At 40.6% G+C, this 22,174-nt stretch overlaps 1 protein-coding gene across 2 annotated transcripts in view; it reads left to right on the top strand.

The window, feature by feature from the left end:
- SPPL3 (signal peptide peptidase like 3) overlaps positions 1 to 22,174 on the top strand; it is a 94,317-nt gene that overhangs the window by 47,101 nt on the left and 25,042 nt on the right. For both annotated transcript variants that reach the window (XM_002694525.6, XM_059876405.1), the window contains exon 2: positions 16,490 to 16,567. In XM_002694525.6, coding sequence (XP_002694571.1) covers positions 16,490 to 16,567 — 78 coding nt within the window. The remainder of the gene's footprint in view (positions 1 to 16,489; positions 16,568 to 22,174) is intronic.

Below are 22,174 nucleotides of genomic sequence, written 5' to 3'. Positions count from 1 at the left end.
TGGGCTGCCGTCTATGGGGTCGCACAGAGTCGGACGCGACTGAAGCAGCTAGCAGCAGCAGCAGTGTTATATAGAAGGAAAGAGACCCTCGTTTCAGCAAAGGATTTGAAAGCAGAAAAGCGTTTTCTCTGAAGATTTTTTTTGACTGTCAAATGTTACGCTTCCTTTGTTTTGTTGTGAGAGTGGCAGCCGGGTAAGTTAAAGGTTAGAGATTCTGGACTTCGCTGGGAGAATTCTCGATCATCTGTTCAACTGTAAGGAATAAGCTTTCATAGAATTTGTGAAATGAGAGATAACCAGAGCTACTGCTCAGTGAGGACTACATGGTTAGCCTTTGTGAATCAGGAGGATGGTTAAATACAGTGTGGTTGCCATTATAGAAAGGAGTTTTTCACTCTGAGCTTTAGAACAATATGTTATTTGGCTGAGAGTTTCCTTCCTTCCTTTCTTCCTGAGTGGTGACTGATTTCACACACATTTACTATGCACTCTGTACTTCCCTGGTGGCTCAGACGGTCAAGTGTCTGCCTATAATGTGGGAGACCTGGGTTTGATCCCTGGGTCAGGAAGATCCCCTGGAGAAGGAAATGGCACCCCACTCCAGTACTCTTGCCTGGAAAATCCCATGGATGGAGGAGCGTGGTAGGTTACAGTCCAGGGGGTCGCAAAGAGTCGGACATGACTGAGCGACTTCACTTCCACTTTCTTTCTGTATGCATAGGACACTCTGTTGGATATCATTAAAAGGAAATTAGAACAGGGTCCCTATTTTCCAGGATATTGTGGTCCAACAGAACAGAAAAGATGTTCACTAATAGCTGGTATGTAACACCCCTATGGTGATAACGTTGAAGTTCAAAACCAGGAGAAAACATGAAAGCAACAAGCTAAGTAAGCTGTCTGAACTTTATTTTTCATTGCTATAAAATAATTGTAGACCAGTTCTCTTCCATCTCTAAAGTACTGTAATTCTGAAATGTATGTTTCAATTATTGGAGGCTTGTACTTTTTTTTAAAGACATATCAGATTCCATGTGATGACGTGGAAGATTTATTACCGTGTATTTTTGGCACGTTTTACTCAGTACACAGATGAATACTTGTTTTATTATTCATTAATGAAACACAGAATTATGGAAAGGGAGACCCAAAAGGGTGTTTTTATCTTTGGTTAAACCAGAGCAGTGTAAGACCATCATTTAGTGCTTTTCATACCATTCATGATGGTGAGAATAGTACAACTGATCCCTGTTCACTCTAGTAGGAAAGGAGAATTCTAAAATTGCAGAAGGCAGTGTCACATAGGCCCTTTGTTGTAGTAGGCTGCCAACTGCTCCGTCTGTGGCAACACCCGTGGTCCTCTTTGGCTGCCCGCCCCCTGAACGTTAGGTGTCCAGGTGGGTACTGTTGTGGCCCCGCCACGGATCTTTTCCACAGTGTCTTAAAGGTACTGCAGAGGGCGGCGTCCTGTCGCCCCCGCCGCTCACCACCGCTGTAGGAGGTCACCAAGCCGACTTCTGGACCGCTGAGCCCCTCTCACTACTGCGGCCCCCTTATTAACCATGGGTGGCACACTTGGCTTGAAATTGGGTAGCGCGTGTAACGGTGCTAAAGAGATCAGCGAGCTTGGAGGAATAAAAATGAACTAAAAGATTCTCATATACTAGCTTGTGTGCCTGTTATGAACTGAATGCTTTTAAAACTCAGCCTGGTGAGGTTTGCTTTGTTTCTGCATTCCAGACTCGGGGAAACATAAGCGTTCTAACTGTGAACTCACAAGCTAGGAAGAATTGATAGGCCAAGTACTAAAATCTCAGGAGCTAGTGATAAGTAATCTTGTGAGATAAGTATCATCTCATTAGGATTAAAGAAGAATGCAAGTGAAAGTGTCTAATCCTTGACACACATTTATTCTGAGTCTACAAAGGTTGTTGTTGTTTTTAGTTGCTGAGTCACATCTGACTCTTTGCAACCCCAGGGCCTGCAGCACTCCAGGCTTCGCTGTCCTCCACTGCATCCTGGAGTTGGCCCACATTCATGTCCATTGAGTCGGTGATGCTCTCTAACCATCACATCCTTCGTAGGTCAGGGCTCTGCAAATTTACAATCCCCTTTCATATGTGTATGTTAAGATGAATCTCAATTTTGAGCTCTAGCCCCACATTGGCAGCCCACTTGAGTTATATGAAACAAACAGAAGTGGATCTCTCCACTTGCATAGCTGTCACCTGAAGCTCAGTATATAAGGAAAAACTCTTTTCCCTGTCCTTCTCGCATGCATCTGTTTCTCCTCCTTTGCTTCATGCTTATCTTTGTTACTGTACTACCACCCTCTTACTTACCTGCTTTGCTCCTGTTTCTCTCTTACTGCACCGTATCAAGTCAGCTGCCAAGTGCTGGCCATTCTGCCTGTCTTCTACCTCTTAAAATGATTGAAATAGTCTTTCCTGTCTAGGTGGTCTCCTGGTCACTGCCCCTTTTTTCAGGCCTGTTGCCTGTCTGCCCACAGCCTACCCGGTCTTGTTTTCCTCTGTTTCGCCTCTGGTCCTTGTGCTCCGGTTACCTCCAAGTACTTAGCACACCCCACACTTCCTTGTCGTTTTGCCACATTCCTCTTGTAGCCTTTGCTTCTGAATGTTCTTCTGCCTCTTTACAAGAGGCTAAGTTAACTCTGGTCAGAAGCAGCCTCTTCCTCCTCTCCTGTCACTCGTGTGTTGCTCCTTTTACTGGACTTTAGCTCTCTTGCTGGGTCACTTAGAGTTGTTTGTGTGTGTTTTCTCTTCCCACCTAGATGGTAGTCTTGAGGTCACGAGCTGAGAGTTATCACCATATTGCCACAGGGCTGATGTAGTGCATGAAGTACCCCTTATACTTTGGAAGGGCTCAGTAAAACATCTGTCCCAAGCCCCTGTTTTTTGAAGAGTCTTCTTGCAGTCAGATCTCTTATATTAAGCAACAGTGTGCAAACAAGATGCCTGTACAGTATAGTGAGCCCTGAACTGCTGTGAGAGCAACTTGACATTTTCAAACAACCCGTTTTCTCTAAGAGGGGGCATACCTCTGTTTTTCTTTTTTCTTTCAAACATTAGAGCCAGGAAATAATAGTCTAAGGCAGTGTTAGATCTTTAATGATCCTTTGGGGATTAATTAAATGCCATACTCTACTCCTTAGTATATGGCCTAAATATTGGACATTCAAACCAAATTTTAAGTACTTGATGCTTATTTTATTTCTAAGGTTGACGTAATACCTCCTGTTTTTATGAATGTTACTGTGAATTGAAGGCTAATGTGGCACGTGTAAAATAGGATTAACAGTAATGATAACTTCGTCACAGAATTATTTTGAGTGTCATGTGGACTGATTTATTTAAAACACACAGCACAGCACCCTACACGTACTAAATGGTCAGTGACCCCAAGCAGCTGTAGTTACGATCAGCAGTTTACAGTCTGAGAGCTAAGATTGTTGGCGGTATAAAGGCGAGTGTCCTGCTGGTTTTTATGGATTGAACTGTGCCAAGTAGTTTCCTAGGAATGAGATTAGCCTGGAAATGTTATGTCAGCTGAGGATTTTGGTTTCTGGGTGACAGTGCTACCATCAGAGACAGGACTGGCATCCCTTCAGAGGAGAAACCTTTCAGTAGGAATCTAGAGTAGCCTTTTCTGTCTTTTCAACTCTCAGGTTAAAATGATAGTCAATGTAAAGGAGAAAATAGAGAGCCCCTGCAGAAAGGATTGGGAGCTACACAACTTCAGAGGAACTGCTAAGAGATAGCAGAAATGAGAAGCTGTTTTTGTTTCTGTTAAGCACGCACTTTATTAGTGGAAATGAAAAACTGCATGATAGGAAGGAGAAGCTGTATGAGAATTATAAGTGATTCAGATATGAACTCCCGAAGGATACAACCTCTCCTCCACATAAACTGGTGGGGTAAACATTTAACATAAGGAGTGAAATACAGAAATAGGAACATGGAGGAATTTCTTGTACAGGGGTGTGAGTGGAACCTGATTAAAGGGGCCAAAGGTCGTGAACCCATTTTGCCCTTTTGTAAGAGAAGCAGGCTTAACTTGGGGAGAGAATGGGTAAATTCTTCCAGCTGCAGTGAGCAGAACTGTGTGGTGGCTGGGCTTCCCTCTAGAGTCACAACAAAGTCTACATAGTAGGACTTCCGACTGAAATGGAGAGCGCAGTGGTGTTTACAGAAAAAAACAAACCATGAGTTTAATAATGGCATTATGTATTTTTATAGCAGACTAGAACTTAGAACTGAGTTCCTGACCCCGCTCCCAACCCCCTTGCCTACCTCCACGGACACACATTGTTCCATCTGTAGCCTTCCCATCTGCCTTAAAAAAACAAACCATGAGTTTAATAATGGCATTATGTATTTTTATAGCAGACTAGAACTTAGAACTGAGTTCCTGACCCCGCTCCCAACCCCCTTGCCTACCTCCGCGGACACACATTGTTCCATCTGTAGCCTTCCCATCTGCCTTGATGGTGGCTCCATCTTTCCACTTGACCGGGCTGAAACCATAGTAATCAAATCCTTTGCTCCTCTTTCTCTCCTGGTCCATGCTCACTCTTACCAGGAAATTCGGCAGAGCTTGTCTTCAATATAGAACCGGAATCAGATCACTTCTCATCACTACCATGACTTTCCCCTGTGCCAGCCACCTTCTGTCGCCTCGAGCCTGGATTACCACAGTAGCCCATTCTCTCTGCTTCTGCCTTACCCCACTAGAATCTGTTCCCCCACTCTCCAGGTTAATATGTATTTTATTTTCGTATAGTTGATATACAAATTTATGTAAGTTGTAGGTGTACAACATAGTGATTCACAGTTCTGAAGGTTACATCCCACTTGTAATTACTGTACATTGACTGTATTCCCCGGGTTGCACTGTGTAGCCTTGGAGCTTATTTACTTCACACATAGTAGTTTGTACCTCGTAATCCTCTCCCATCTTCTCCTTCCCCCGTCCCTCTCCCTCCTGTTAACCACTAGTTTGTTCTCTGTATCTGTGCTTCTTTTTTCTTATATTTTATTCACTAGCTGTATTTTTTTGATTCCACATATGCACTTACATACCATTACAGTATTTATCTTTCTCTGTCTGACTTACTGCACTTAGCATAATACAGGTCCATTCATGTTGTTCTTACAAATGACAAAATTTCATTCTGTGTTTGAGCAGTCATTTTGTTTATATTTTTTTATATAAAATATATATTTTCCACATTTTCTTTATCCATTCATCTGTTGACGAACCCTTAGATTTTTTCTGTAATCTATTCTTAATACATCGACCAGTCCCTTTTCCCCCTACTTTCCTTAAAGTCAGATTTCTTAAGGTACAATTTACAAACAGTAAAATTCACTTTTTTGTAGCTGTAGAGTTCTGTGGATTTTCACAACACACACTCTTGGCCCAACCATCATAGTCAAGAAATAGAATGTTTCCATTGCCCCCAAAAGTTCCCTTATGCCCTTGTAATCATCCCTTCCTCCCAGCCCCTGGAAGTTAGTCTCTTTTCTCCCATGAGATTTTTTTCTAGAATGTCATATAAATGGGGTATATTTGTAGTGCTTTGAGTCTGGATTCTTTCACTAAACAGAATGCATTAGAGATTGATCCATAGTGGATCGCTCAAGAGTTGGTGGCTTTTCATTGCCGAGTACTTCTCCACTGTATAAAGCGGTTTCTGCTTTCACTAGTTGATGGTGTCTGGATTGTTTCCAGTTTTTGTCAGTTTTGGATAAAGCTGCTGTAAACATGCGCATATAATTCACTCTGCTGTGAAGAAATTTAAAAGATCAGCTTGGAAAACTGTTACAGGAAGAAGCATGCTGAAGACCAATATATCACATAATCCTCCTTTTGTTAAAAATGGGACTCAATATTTCACATTTCTTTATTATTTGAATTTTTAAAATAACACTAAGTTTTTTTTAAATTGTGTTTAAATTTTAAACATTGTGGTGTACATGTTAAGAAAAGGACAAAGAAGTTTTTGTCATTTCTTATTTGGCTATACTTTTTTATTTTTAACCAAATGCTAGAAGCTTATATTTTATGATTAAATATAACATTCCTGTATAGTAGAATTTTATTTCAAAGAGCCACAATTAAAGATGAAGTTTTTCTAAAACTAAGTATCAACAACATTGCAGTTACATATATATATTTTAAAATTTATTTAGTCACATCACATCAATTGAGAATCTTGATTCAGCACTAAACACTGTTGCAGGTAAATGCTGCTATTCTGGTTACTAATACTGCTTTTCACGTAGGAAACAGCAGCTAACTTCCATACCTTAATTCATCTGAAAGGACAGCTAAAAAAATACAGATCATATTTGAATTCCAATCTCCCCGAACCCCATCCCACCCTCTTTTGGAAACTTTCCAAGTTTCTCTGTTAAATGTTACATTCTTCCACCTTGCCTTGTTCAGTGTCTCTTTACTAGATTGTAACTGTCTTAAATGACTGTCTTATTTTCTGTATCTTCAGTTCAGTTCAGTTGCATCCCACTGTTTGCGACCCCGTGCACTGCAGCATGCCAGGCTTCTCTCCAGAGTCCATCACTAACTCCTGGAGCTCGCTCAGACTCATGTCCATCGAGTCAGCGATGCCAGCCATCCAACCATCTCATTCTCTGTCATCCCCTTCTCCTCCCGCCTTCAGTCTTTCCCAGCATCAGGGTCTTTTCCAGTGAGTCAGTTCTTCGCATCAGGTGGCCAAAGTATTGGAGTTTCAGCTTCAGCATCAGTCCTTCCAATGAATATTCAGGACTGATTTCCTTTAGGATTGACTGGTTTGATCTCCTTGCAGTCCAAGGGACTCTGAACAGTCTCCAACACTACTGTTCAAAAGCATCAATTCTTTGGTGCTCAGCTTTCTTTATAGTCCAAGTGTCACATCCATACACAACTACTGGAAAAACCATAGCCTTGACTAGATGGACCTTTGTTGGCAAATTAGTGTCTCTGCTTTTTAATATGCTGTCCAGGTTGGTCATAGCTTTTCTTCCAAGGAGCAAGCATCTTTTAATTTCATGGCTGCAGTCACCATGTGCAGTGATTTTGGAGCCCAAGAAAATAAAGTCTGTCACTGTTTCCATTATTTCCTCATCTGTTTGTCATGAAGTGATGGGACTGGATGCCATGATCTTAGTTTTCTGAATGTTGAATTTTAAGCCAACTTTTTTTACTCTCCTCTTTCACTTTCATCAAGAGGCTCTTTAGTTCCGCTTCACTTTCTGCCATAAGGATGGTGTCATCTGCATATCTGAGGTTATTGATATTTCTCCTGGCAGTCTTGATTCCATGATTGTGCTTCATCCAGCCCAGCATTTTGCATGATGTACTCTGCTTATGAGTTAAATAAGCAGGGTGACAATATCCAACCTTGATGTATGACTTTCCCTCTTTGGAACCAGTTTGTTCCATGTCCAGTTCTAACTGTTACTTCTTAACCTGCATACAGATTTCTCAGGAGGCAGGTAAGGTGCTCTCATATCCCCGTCTCTTTAAGAATTTTCCACAATTTGTTGTGATCCACACAGTCAAAGGCTTTGGCATAATCAATAAAGCAGAAGTAGATTTTTTTTGGAACTCTCTTGCTTTTTCGATGATCCAGTGGGTTGTTGGCAATTTAATCTCTGGTTCCTCTGCCTTTTCTAAATCCAGCTTGAACATCTGGAAGTTCTTGGTTCATGTACTGTTGAAGCCTGGCTTGGAGAATTTTGAGCATTACTTTGCTAGCGTGTGAGATGAGTGCAGTTATGCAGTAGTTTGAGCATTCTTTGGCATTGCCTTTCTTTGGAATGAAAACTGACCTTTTCCAGTCCTGTGGCCACTGCTGAGTTTTCCAGATTTGGTGGCATGTTGAGTGCAGCACTTTCACAGCATCATCTTTTGGAATTTGCAATAGCTCAACTGGAATTCCATCACCTCCACTAGTTCTTTGTTTTGTATCTTACACATGAAGATTTGTTAAATTTCATCTGATAAGATACTTATTCCATTACTATGTGTAGAATACATGCTTGGCTTTTTTTCCCCTGAAAATAAGAAAAAAATGTGAAAGACCATTCCTGTGAACATTGTGATAGACAATATTTTAGATAAAAATACAGATTTCTGTTTCAGTGTATTTCACCGATTAGGGAAAGATTGTACCATTTCTTAGGCCTGGAATGTAAGTCATATTTTGCATATTGTATTTGAAGTTGGGCGTTTTGCAGAAACAAATCGTAGCTGCCCTGCTGCCTTGTGATCTGTTACAACCGCATGTGAGAAAAAGCAGTAGTTTATATAGCCAGCAGTTCTCAGATTGTGACCAGTGGGTCATGGGGGTTTACTCAGACCATATCAGGGAATCTACAGGGTTAGACTGTTTTCATAATGCTGTTTTTTTTTAATTTGTCTTTTTCATTTTGACTTTTTTTTTTTCTTACAGTGAAAAGCAGTGGTGGGTTTAAAAAGAAAAAAAGTCACTGCAATGCTGTAACACAAATCAAGCTGAACTAGTAATCATTGTATTCTTCACCACCATGCACATACTGCTTTAAAAAAAGAAAAGTTTCACTTACGGTGAAGCAGTGAAAATTGCTTTTATTAAATCTCAGCACTTGAGCACACTTGTTTTTCTCTAATAAAATGCAAAATTTCCCCTTATTAAAAAAAATGGGCAGAGGACCTTCTTTTCCAAAAAAGATATACAGATGGTCAACAGGCACATGAGAAGATGCCCATTGAGACTGATCATCAGGAAAATATAAATCAAAACCACGGTGAGATACCACTCACCCCTGTCAGCATCACTGTCGTCAAAAAGACAAGAAGTAGCGAGAGTTGGCGAGGATGTAGAGAAAGGAACCCTCTAGCGCTGTTGGTGGGAGTGTGAATCCATGCAGCCACCATGGAAAACAGTATGGAAGCTCCTCAAAAAATCAGAACTGCCATATGAACCAGCAGTTCCATTTCTGGCTCTTTATCCAAAGAAAACAAAAAAACTAATTTGAGAAAGTAATGCACCCTAATGCTCACAGCTCATAGCAGCCTTATTAACAATAGCCAAGATGTGGAAGTAACCTAAGTGCCCATTGATAGATGAATGCATAAAGGGGACCTGTGTATACATACATACCCACACACTGTGGAATATTACTAAACCATAAAAAGAATGAAATCTTGCCATTTGTGACAATAAGGATGGAGCTGCTAGAGGGTGTTTTGCTTAGTAAAATAAACCAGACAGAAAAAGATGAATACCGTATGTGGAATATAAAGAACCAAACAAACAAATAGAACAAAACAGATACAGGAGACGAACTAGTGGTTAGCACAGGGAGAAAGAGGCAAAATCGGCGAGGGGATTAAGAGGTACAAACCAGCAGTTAATAAGTCACAGAGCTGTAATATCCAGTGTAGGGAAGGTAGTCAGTATTTTATAACTTTGTATCATGTGTAATCTGTACAAACCTGAAACTAGTATATTGTAAGTCAACTACATACTTCAGTTTAAAGCAACACAAACAAACAAACAAAACCCCAAATGTTATTGTTAAGCACTTCAGCTATATAATAAAAGTACTATTAGTTCTCTTAAAAAAAAAAAGACAAAAAAACTTGTGTGGTCATCTAAAATGCTAGCTGAACTAGCTTCTGTTTTCTTGGGACACCATTTTTACTTGAAGAATAAATAGTAGACAAACTATGGAGTTATTCACACTTTAGTGTGTGGCTGACAGTTTCTCACAAATGAATAAAGTGAGCCTGTCACTTCAAGGAGGGAAAAAGTTATTTTTGCCAGTGATAAAATTTGCATGGAAATAAGGCATTTTGGAAATTTTGCCCCCATTATCATTAGCCTCAAGAGTGAAATTAACAAATGAGGTTTTTCAGATATTTTGTAATGAAATGTGACAACATCTGGAGGAGCTGTGCGACTTAGTGACTAGTGTGTGATGTTACATCACCCATGGGTGAAAGAACCATTTGATAGCATAGTCCATGAGATTTTAATGTAATAATTTTTTTTTTTTAATTCACAGACAAGGTTTCAGATTTCACATTTCAGGTAACCTGTAAGAAATGACGACTTGTTGAATTTTAGGGTAGTATCAAAGAAGAGTATCCTTAGTTATCTGAAAAGATTATTCCAATGTTCTTCCCTTTTCTAGCTACCCATCTCTGTGAGGCCAGATTTTTCCCCCCATAAAGTTCAACTAAAGTAACATACAGCGACAGATTGAATGCAGAAGCAATTATGAGAATCTGGCTGACTTCTACTTAAGTCAGACGTTAAAGAGGTTTTTGAAAACTTAAAAGGATGCCCCTCATCTAAATTTTTTGTTTTGGAAAACTGTTATATTTTCTTTAGAAATGTAATTTAGGTGCTCGTGTTGTAATGGTTTCATTATATTTAAGTGAAATAGTAAATAAACATTTAAAACTTTTCTCACTTTTAATTTCTAGTGGCATAAATACCAGTAGATGTAACCTGTAGGAACAGAAGTTCTCAGGGTCCTTAATTTTACGAGTGTAGATGGTCTCAAGACCAAAAAATTTGCCAAGTGCTATTCTCAGTCATTGTGCAGGGTTGGAATAGTAGTGACTTGGTTTGTTGGGTGGACAAGAATGCTTTCATTGTATAGCTGCAAGGCTGACACAGGACACGCTATAGAACAGTACACTCTGTGTCTCGGTTTGGCATGATTTTTAGCAGGATATGTGTCTAAGCACTTGCTGGTAAAGCAGCTAGAAATAGATGCTTGACTGTAGAGCAGCTACTAAAATCCAGTATGGTTCTAAAAATCTTAGGGTGTGGAATATAACCTTACATATGCGAGAACTTTCTGGTAGTTCTTTGTCTATTAAGGCTTGGGGGAATGCAGTTAAAAAATTAATGGTTTTTGTAATAACCATATAAAATATTGCAGCTCAACAGCTGACCAATACTCCTACCTCATTTGGCCAGTCTTTGAGTCTGTTTTTAGTACATTTGGCTAACCTGATTGCAGTGTGTCTCAAATGCATGTATTTAGTTCCTGTTTGCATTTCTGTCGGAATTCCTTTTACTTCAGAGTGTAGAGTAATTCCTGTCTTTTTAAAGTGAGTCCAGAGTTGCTGCAAACAGACACCTTGTTGGAGGGCCCGAGAGACGATACACGCCTGTTGGCGCTTTGTGGGGTCTGAAGTGTAGGATAGGCTGTAAAGTAAGGTGGACCACCGGGCTTTGATTTTAATTCATGTTCTCTATTTTATAATACTTTTTGTAAAACTGCCAGAGTGGTAGGTTGAGTTGAAAGTATATGAAATTTCAAATAACACTGTGGAATAAATCATAACTTCTAATTATGTGAAATTTGGTACAGTTTGCAAAGTTGTTAAAAGTTTTTTTAAAGTTTTATTATAAATTATGCCATGAACTATATTACGAGGCAGCTTTAACCGGATTTCCTTAGTACAGATTTATTTGGAAAATAAAATGGTCCAGTATAGAAGAAAGCATTAAATGAAACCATGCATTTAGCTCTCTGGTGGGTAGTGTGCGGGGCCAGGAGATGGAGATGAGAACTGGTAGTGCTAATCAGCCTCTTCATAAGATATTTTGCACATGGCCAAGACTTCACCTTGAAAAGTAGATTGTGAAGAACATCAGTGACTCAGTATAGTTAGTCACGCAGAGCAGAGCACAGGGGATCTGTGGAGGAGGGAAGGCTGCTTTAACAAAACTTCAACCCAGACTTATAGAAGTCTTAAGTGATGTCTCTGGAGAGTCTGTGTTTATTTGACAGTTGTAGCAAGGAAACAATAGTATCAGACTTAAGACGAGGAGTTTGGCAAGTTTAAACGTTTAATCTACCTTTTAGGGAATGACAGTATGCTTCAGAATGTGAAGGGTACGAAAAAGTCAAGTCATCCAAGTAAAACGCTAGCAAAAGAAAAGTCAAGTCCTTCTCCTACACACACACACACACACTCATTTCACTCGCTCACACACACACACACACTCATTTCATGCTTTATAGACCAGGCTTTTAATCATATGAAAAGCTACTCAATCTCACTTTAATTCACTTTGAAATTAATTACATCACAAAAGTAATTAATGCAAATGAAAACCATATTGAAATATGAATCTTCATCTGTTAGATTGGCTAAAAAAAATTCAAAAGTTGGACAACACTCACTGTTGATAAGACTTTGGAAAACAGAGACGCTGGTTTGTTATGGTCATAGTGCAAAATGATAAAACCTCTCTGGTGAGCAGCTTAACCACATTTATCACGCTGCATTTCCTCCACATTTATCATGCTGCATTTCCTCCTCCATCCCACAACCTTATTTTCAGGAACTTTATTCTCTGGAGATGTGTTATTTCTTGTGTGTGACTGTGAGTATAACTTACAAAGCTCTTTATAACAGAATTGTAGCAGAATTTTTAGAAACAAAAGGGATTTTTGCTTTTTGGAAAAAAAAAAAAAATGCGGTATGTCCACACAGTGGAATACTATGCAGATGTTTAAAGAAAATAAAAATAAAGATCTCTGTGTACTGATAGGGGATGATCTCTAGGCTATATGGTAAAGGGGAAGGTGGAGGAGTACAGAGCAGTGTATTTAACGGCCTGTCTTGTGTGTGAAGAAATGGTAAGAAGTAGTATGTTTATATGTTTTAGAAGGCTACTGAAGAAACTCATAAAACTGGTCATGTAAAGAGGATATGGGGAGGAGGCTAGGTGGGAGTGAGACTTGTCAGTGTGTACTATACACAGTTTTGATTCCTGTTCCCCCCGAAGGTATTTTTTAACTTCTAGAAAACACTCCCTCTAAAGAGAGGTCATTTGTTTTGAGAATTTTGAAAGATGTGTGCAAAGATTATGGCAGAGCATGAGATAACTTTAGAGTAAAGGGAAATTGAAATCCGTTTTCCTAGTATAGGAAATGTCCTATTGCAGGTATCTCTTAGTGGGTAAGCTGATAGCTGGACAGAAGCTAGCGAAGGGGCTGGAGTGGCCGTCCACTGTCTCCTGCATCTGCATCCCCTTTGCTGACTGAAATTTTAGGAAATTGTGGGTGCCCACTGTGGGACAGAACTCACGACCCAGAAAATAAATGGCTGTATTCATTCACCTCTCATGCTTTTCATTGTCTCACCTTCTCAAAGACTGCTGTAAAAAAGAGAAATTTTCCTTTTGTGTGTGTGTGTGGAGGTTTTCAGAAAATATGCAAAAGCAGAAGAGTATAAGGAACCTCCATATACCTGTCATTCTAGTTTCAATAATTAAAAACAATTTCACCTTAAAAAAAAAAAATCCTTCCTACCTTTTCTTATTCCTGGAATATTTTAATGCAAGCCTTATATCATTTTACCCAGAGCTACTTCAGCATATATCTTTAATAACTAAAGATGAAAGATTTGACAGTACAGGCCACAGTGTCTTACTGTGAAATTTCATTTTATGTCCTGGGTTTTTTTAGAAAGGTTAAAGGAAACTTATCCTTCTCTGTGTTCATCCGTCTTTCCTCTTCACTGGTATAATTTCCAGTCAGCATACAAGAAAGGTTGAGTATCTCCTGTCTTTAAAAATAAATTAAGACTTCCCTTACCTTACATTCATTCCCCTCTAGCTGCTGTCTCCGTTGGAACTGTACTTTTCAAAAAGCTATCTCCGTTTCCTTACCTTAACTTCTCAGCCAGTTCCAGCCTGACTCCTGTCCCCACGGCTCACTCCATTAAAACTGTTCTTGCTAAAGTCATCAGTGACTCACACATTAAATAAACCCAGTGACTCTGCAGTTTTCATCTTACTTGACAACTCAGCCACCTTCAGCACTCATGACCTCTACCTCCTAATACAAGCAGTGAACATTGAGTAATTACTGGGTTCAGCTCTGTGTGTGAATTCTCATTTCATTCTTTTTTTAAGCAATTTGTTTTACTAATGTAGAGCTTTGTCTAAATCTTAATTCTGTAAAATTTTATTTATCTATCTATTTTGGGCTGCGCAGGGTCTTGGTTGCTGTGCGGGCTTCCTCTGGTTGTGGCATGCAGAGCCTGCTCTGGGTTGCGGTGGGCGGACTTCTCATTGCAGTGGCTTCTCGTTGCAGAGCTCAGGCTCTAGGGCGCAGGGCTTCATCAGCTGTGTCTTGCAGGATCTAGAGTGCAGGCTCAGTAGTTGTGGAGCAAGCTTAATTGCCACATAGCACGTGGGATCTTCCCGGACCAGGGATCGAACCCACATCTCCTGCATGGGCAGGCGGATTCTTTACCACTGAGCCACCAGGGAAAGCCTCATTTAATCCTTTGACAGCTCTTTGAGGGAGGTGTTGTCATTATCCTCATTTTACAGGTGGGAACTAGCTAAAGCTTAGAGAGGTTAAATAACTGGTCAGCTGCGGTCAGGGGTAGAACAGTTTTAGGTTCAGGCACCATCTCATCTGATCCTGCTGCCTCTTTGCAAACACTTCACCTTGCTATCCTGGGTCTTCTTCCTGATCTTTAGATTTCTGGCTTTTCGGGCTTTCATACTGGGTCCTCCTCTCATGCAACCCGTGGCTTCAGTTTCCATGTGGAGGGTCGTGAGCTCCCGGTCTGTGTCCTTAGCGTAGAGCTGCTTCTGAACTCTGGACCCAGGGAGCCAGCTGCTCCTCGGCACATTGGGAACTTCGACTCTGCTCCTTCTGTGGTTGTTGCCTTTTTTGCCAGATGGTACGGCCATCTACCAGCTGCTTAGCAGAAACCTGGGGTCCTCTCTCCTGAACAGTCACCAAATCCTGTTTTATTGAGTCTTGTGTCTCTCTCATTCATCTACCACCCTAAGGAAGCCCCCCACCCCCAGTTCAGTAGGCTCCACCTGTTACACATCTCAGGGTATCCTGTACTTGTCTTCCTCCCCTTTATAACATTTTCAGCAGTTACATTCACTTGCTTATGTTAGCTTTTCGTTTTCATTCCTTTAGCCCAAACTTTAATTTTTAAATTCCTTTAGGAAGACATTAAGAGACAGGACCAAGACAACCTCATTTTTTATTCCATCCCTGGGGGCTGGCAGAGTGCCAGGCACAGAATCATCATTAAATATTTGATGAATGAAAAGAGGAAAAATTTGTTATGGGAAAATCCCTAAGGATTCACTCGGAAGGGTGAATTTCAGAAGACAGACTTGAAAACACTGGGACTTGCCTGGCAGTCCAGTGGTTAGGACCCCGAGCTTTTACTGCAGGGCGTCCAGCTTTGACTCCTGGTCAGGGAACTAAGATCCTGCATGCCACACGGTGTGCCCCCAAATTTTTTTTTTTACTTCTGATAGTCAAGCCATAGAAGGGAGCTAAGGAATTGGCAGTAAAGTTAAGAGAAATAGGGTATTGGTTTTTGTTATTCACTTGCTAAGTTGTGTCCAACTCTTTGTGACACCATGGACTACAGCATGCCAGGCTTCCCTGTCCTTCATTGTCTCCTGGAGTTTGCTCAAATTCATGTCCTAGGCAATAGTGTTCTTTGCAGCACTGGACTTTACTTTCACCACCAGACACATGCACAACTGAGCATCGTTTGCGTTTTGGCCCAGCTGCTTCATTCTTTCTGGAGCTATTAGTAATTACCTTCTGCTCTTCCCAGTAGTATATTGGACACCTTCCGACCTGGGGGGCTCATCTTCTGGTGTCATATCTTTTTGCCTTTTCATATAATTTTGGAGTTCTCTTGGCAAGAATACTGTGGAGTGGGTTGCCATTCCCTCCTCCAGTGGACCACGTTTTGTCGGTACTCTTTACTATGACCCGTCCATCTTGGGTGGCCCTGCATAGCATGGCTCTTAGCTTCACTGAGTTACACAAGCCCCTTTGTCACAAGGCTGTGATCCGTGAAGGGGAGGTTATTTGGGGAAGTGGAAGTTGTGGGACTTTCTGACTGTCATCATAATATGGAAAGGAAGGGAAGAGGGTGTCAAGAATGCCAAAGGAATCATGATATGCCCTGAGAGGGTCAGGTATGAAGGGAAGAGCAATGACTGTAGTTTTCAACCTGTTGACTTTCAAGAACCTTCTGTGGGATATCCACATGAAGAGAACCAATAGACAGTTAAAAAAAAAAAACGAAACTAGAATCCAGGAGAGACATGGCTTTACTTTATTACTGAGTAAAATCACTAAGATACTACTGATAATTCACAAGTACAGAGTTGGCAGATATTTTGGTACTTGGGAGTGGAAGCACGTGTGTGTATTATTACTGAGACGGGTTTTGCATTGATACCATTGAACACCCAGTGGAGGCCAACTAATGAAAACTGTGAATCTGTACCAGATCTGTGTTTCAATTAATATTTGTTCGTGCCAATTTATACTTTTTTTCCTTCTTAGATAAAAATAAAACTTAGTGGAGTTTATAGAACTCCATTAGACTGTAAACTCCATGAGTTTGCTGCCATGTGATTAAATTTTTTTCCCTCTTGTTTCTCTAGGGCCTATTCCCTGGTGGATTCCAGTCAAGTGTCTACTTTTCTGATTTCCATTCTACTTATAGTCTATGGTAGTTTCAGGTAAGATGCTCTCAAAATGGGATTGATTTCTGTTGGAGGTGGAAGACACATTGTTCTGGGTGTTGGGACCAGAATTTATTGCTTCTTTGAAGAGAAACATGACTTTGACAGGAATTGAGTTGAACAGGATAATTCTGATATTTATTCTTTGGTTGGCTGTTAAAACACTTCTTGGTTTTGCTTATGTCTTTGGCATTTTAATGCAAATAAGTGAAAACTAATCGCTTAAATTCTGGTTCTGGGGGAAAAATGATTCACATTAAGTATACTTATTGAGAGAGTTAAGGAGAGAGTCCTTGACAGTGATTCTGCAGTGTCTCAAAGGGACAGAATGTTCTTCTTAATTAAAAAAAAAAATGCATTGACCTATGTGGACCATATATGATATTGCCAGTAGATAGTCAACTTTTTTGACATACGCATGTAATTTTATAAGGTTCAGGCTACTATTAGGAGAATTGTGCACGGTTGCATTGACCAAGTATTCTCTCTGCTAACCTTAGGAATGCTGAGACTGGATCTTCTTGAAGTTCCCATCCTAGCAGACAGCCATAGAAATACAAAGATAAGGAAGCTAGATACTCAACTCCCTTCTTTTCACTATTCTTACTTTAGAGAAATCTTAGTGGTTGTATAACTGATAGTTTTATGGTGGATAAATTTAAAAATGAAAGCTGCCTGGAAAATTTTAAATTGAGAACTTGAAAGGGAGCAGCAGTGTTAAAGGAAATAAACAAGCTTAAGGATTTTGAATTACCCAGTACTATGTTTGGATTTTAATGAGTATTTGGTAAAATTACATACTTCCAGGCTTTATCTCAGCATTGAGTAGAACAAGTAAAATACTGTTGATAATTCCAGTATCAGTTGATAAATGTTTTACTCATTGAGACTTCTGCTGAGAACCCTAGGTTCCTAGCCACCCTTAGGAAGCATCAGTCAAGCCAGAGCAGCTTAGAACCTCATCAGCATAATCCTATATTTTTTGTATAGACAAATTTTTGGTTTTTTCTTTTTGAGTATATAATAACATTTCAGAAGTTTTTACAATTAAAAAAAAACCCAAAACTTCAGACTCACAACTCTGAAACTCCTTTCGTTAGTTCAAATGACGTTTTATTTGGCATGTACTTACATACTGTGTACATTTTTATAGTTTAAATCCAGTGTCCCTAGCCTTTTTGGCACCAGGGGCCAGTTTCATAGAGGACAGTTTTCCCACAGACTTTGGCAGAGTGAGGGGGCTGAGGGTGGTTTCTGGATGATTCTCATAAGAAGCGTGCAACCCAGATCATTCACACGCACGGTTCACAGCCCGTTTTGCACTGCCACTGACCTGGCAGGAGGCGGAGCTCGGGTGGTGATGGGGGTGATGACCCAATGCAGCCAAGACAGTCCTTTTCACGGCAGCAGAAGCAAAACTGGCAGTGGCCAGTGAGTAAAGCTGCTAGAGTGACTTCCTGGGTTCTTGCCTTAATGTAAACAAGGCATAGCTGAATGAAGAACTGACCGATTACTTATTTGGACATGGATTGCTTGATGAAAATACAGGGAATTCATTAGGGCACAGCCAGCTGGTACCGTTGTTCAGTCAGTCAGTCATGTCCGACTCCGCAACCTCATGGACTTCAGCATGCCAGGCTTCCCTGTCCTTCCCCATCTCCTGGAGCTTGCTTAAACTCATGTCTGTTGAGTCAGTGATGCCATCCAACCATCTCATCCTCTGTCTTCCCCTTGTCCTCCCGTCTTCGATCTTTCCCAGCATCAGGGTCTTTTCCAGTGAGTCAGTTCTTCACGTCAGGCGGCCAAAGTACTGGAGCCTCAGTTTCAGCGTCAGTCCTTCTAATGAATATTCAGGACTGATTTCTTTAAAATGGACTGGTTTGATCTCCTCGCAGTCCAAGGGACTCTCCAGATTCTTCTCCAACACCACAGTTCGAAAGCATCAGTTCTTCAGCACTCAGCCTTTCTTATGGCCCAACTCTCATGTCCATACACGACTACTGGAAAAACCATAGTCTTGACTAGATGGACCGTTGTTGGCAAAGTAATACCTCTGCTTTTTAATATGCTGTCTAGGTTGGTCATAGCTTTTCTTCCAAGGAGCAAGCATCTTTTAATTTCATGGCTGCAGTCACCATGTGCAGTGATTTTGGAGCCCAAGAAAATAAAGTCTGTCACTGTTTCCATTATTTCCCCATCTATTTGCCACGAAGTGATGGAACTGGATGCCATGATCTTAGTTTTTTGAATGTTGAGCTTTAAGCCAACTTTTTCATTCTCTTTCACTTTGATCAAGAGGCTCTTTAGTTCTTCGCTTTCTGCCGCTAGGGTGGTGTCATCTGTATATCATATTCATATGTCTCCTGGCAATCTTGATTCCAGCTTGTGGAATCATCCAGCCCAGCATTTCGCATGATGTACTCTGTATATAAGTTATACAGGCAGGGTGACAGTATGTAGCCTTGATGTACTCCTTTCCCAATTTGGAGCCAGTCCATTGTTCATGTCCAGGTCTCACTGTTGCTTCTTGACCTGCATTATAGGTTTCTGAGGAGGCAGGTCAGGTGGTCTGGTATTCCCATCTCTCTAAGAATTTTCCACTGTTTGATGTGATCCACACAATCAAAGGCTTTAGAATACTCAGTGAAGCAGAAGTAGATGTTTTTCTGGAATTCTCTTGCTTTTTCTATGATCCAGTGGATCTATGGTTCCTCTACCTTTTCTAAATCCAGCTTGAACATCTGAAAGTTCTCAGTTCATGTACTGTTGAAGCCTAGCTTGGAGAATTTTGAGTGTTACTTTGCTAGCGTGTGAAATGAGTGCCATTGTGCAGTAGTTTGAACATTCTTGGCATTGCCTTTCTTTGGGATTGGAATGAAAATTGACCTTTTTCAGTCCTGTGGCCACTGCTGAGTTTTCCAAATTTGCTGGCATAGTGAGTAGCACTTTCACATCCTTTAGGATTTGAAATAACTCAGCTGGAATTCCATCACCTCCACTAACTTTGTTCATAGTGATGCTTCCTAAGGCCCGCTTGACTTCGGACTCCAGGGTGTCTGACTCTAGGTGAGTGATCGCACAGTCGTGGTTATCTGCGTCATGCAGATCTTTTTGTATAGTTCTTCTGGGTCCCCTGGGGTGCTAAATGGTGCTGACTAGTCTATCTTGCTGTCTCGCTTCTGCTGTTGCTACCAGTTTAGATGCTTCTCAGACGTTGTGAGTGACTTCCATTTGTTACTCTGAGGGGGTTGTCTAGAGATGTATGATTGTCACTGGCTACTAGAATTTTTTTTGGTTAGATGTTGACTTTATTAAAGAAACCTGATGAAGAAAATAGCTAATGTTTTACTGAGCATTTATGTTCCACCTACAGTGGTAAATGCTTTACCTAAACTCTCATTTAATCTTTGTATCAATTCAACAGAATAGATACTGTTATTCCCATTTTATAAGTGAGGAAACTAGGGCCCAGAAATGTTACGTAGCTCGCCCAAGTAATAAGTGATGAAGCTGGGATTTAAACTCAGGCAGTACTCTACTGCTGCTGGCTGTTGAGAACAATAACATTTCAATTGTGAAGCAAATAAATTGATCTGACAGTAAAGTCAGAAGAAATGAGAAGTTTCTTAAAAACCCCTTTTTGTGATTTTTTTGTTTTTCTTCCATAGGATTCTCCAACCATAAGAATCATCTGGGGAAGGCTGTTCGGTAGGCTTAGGATGGGAGCCCTGTACTCTAGCCTCATTGAGGTGACCTGCACACTGGATAAACTCTTTCCGTTATTGCACATTGTTGGCCCTTCATTGCTGGTGGCACTTTATGGACCCACTCATTGATATGTTTTTAACCTTTTACAATTCTATTGAAGCTCTCCTGAAGTTCTCAGAGTCTCCTTTTTTTGCTAAGTCAAAAACATTTCTTCTCAGTCTTCATCCTTGCTGAGCCTTGGTGGTTTTATCACCACTACTTCCTGCAGATTTCTCCTCCCTTGGCCTCCGCTTTCATGTTGCCTTCCATATAGGACTTGCACGAGAAATGCCTCTTGAATTTGATTAGCCCTATCCCTATTGTCTCTCCCGATGCCCAGCCAAATGTTCTTACCTCCTCTGATTTAGGACCATAAAAAATACATTATTTGCTCATTTAAATAATACATTTTATTGAGAGAAGATCATAAAACGCAGGATGAAAGGTTTGTGCACTGTACTGGTTATTTTCCCCCAGGCTTTCACATTTCTAAGTACAGAGGGGAGAACTGTGGCAAATAAAACTAGATTTTAAAGCCCCAAACAAATCCTCAATCTAAGAGCCGTTACGTTTGCCATGCCTTGGCTGAGCTCTGCTTGCTGGACTTCCTGTGTTACTTAAAGATGACACCTGATCACCCTAATCTTTCCAGCTGCTCAGGGGGAGAAAATAGCATAATTACTCATGTAATAAGTATTTCCCCCCAGCCTTTGGCAAACCAACAGGAAAACATTAATGGAGGGGCAGGGAAGGTGAAAGGGACCACTCAGATGGGCATAGGGACCCAGGAACACAGTGTGAGATGGTTTAGAATTTTTTAGGCAGCTTATTACTGTGAAGATACTTGAGTTCTGTCCCCACAGGAATCACAGACAAAAAAAAGAACAGCAGGTTTGAAGTAGGTCTAAAAGGAAATCAAAAGGAAGATATACTTTATAATTGATAAAAAGGTAATACATAAATATAATACAGATGTATGTCTTTATGTACAGTTACTATATAAAGGAACAATGGAACTTTTATAGAGTAACTACTCTCTTTTTTTAAGGCAAGCACCTCCCTGTGCTTTCTTTAATTTTGAGGGTAGTTTATTTGCTTATACCCAAACCTACTCTAGGAAGACAGTGCAGAGATGATAAGGAATGTACTTTATATGATTCTTTTGACCTTTATACCAAATGCAGGTAACTGTAAAGTTAGACCAGGTTAACCAAAATAAGTCTTATTATGGTTCACAAACCAACTCACCCTGAGCTATGCTGTGTAGGGCCACCCAAGGTGGACAGGTCATGGTGCAGAGTTCTGACAAAACATGGTCCACTGGAGAGGGGAATGGCAAACCCCTTCAGTATTCTTGCCTTGAAAACCCCATGAACATTATGAAAAGGCAAAAAGATAGGACACTGAAAGATGAACTCCCCAGGTCATAGGTGCCCAATTATGCTACTGGAGATCAGTGGAGAAATAACTCCAGAAAGAATGAAGAGAGGGAGCCAAAGCAAAAACAACACCCAGCTGTGGATGTGACTGGTGATGAAAGTAAAGTCCGATGCTATAAAGAGCAATATTGCATAGGAACCTGGAATGTTAGGTCCATGAATCAAGGCAAATTGGAAGTGGTCAAACAGGAGATGGCAAGAGTGAACATCAACATTTGAGGAATCAACGAACTAAAATGGACTGGAATGGGTGAATTTAACTCAGATGACCATTATATCTACTACTGTGGGCAAGAATCCCTTAGAAGAAATGGAGTAGCCATCATAGTCAACAGAAGAGTCCAAAATGCAGTACTTGGGTACAATCTCAAAAATGACAGAATGATCTTTGTTCATTTCCAAGGCAAACCATTCAGTA

This window comes from Bos taurus, chromosome 17 (assembly GCF_002263795.3).
Source record: "Bos taurus isolate L1 Dominette 01449 registration number 42190680 breed Hereford chromosome 17, ARS-UCD2.0, whole genome shotgun sequence".
NCBI classification, from domain to species: Eukaryota; Metazoa; Chordata; class Mammalia; order Artiodactyla; family Bovidae; genus Bos; species Bos taurus.
This window is presented reverse-complemented; position numbering and strand designations above follow the sequence as displayed.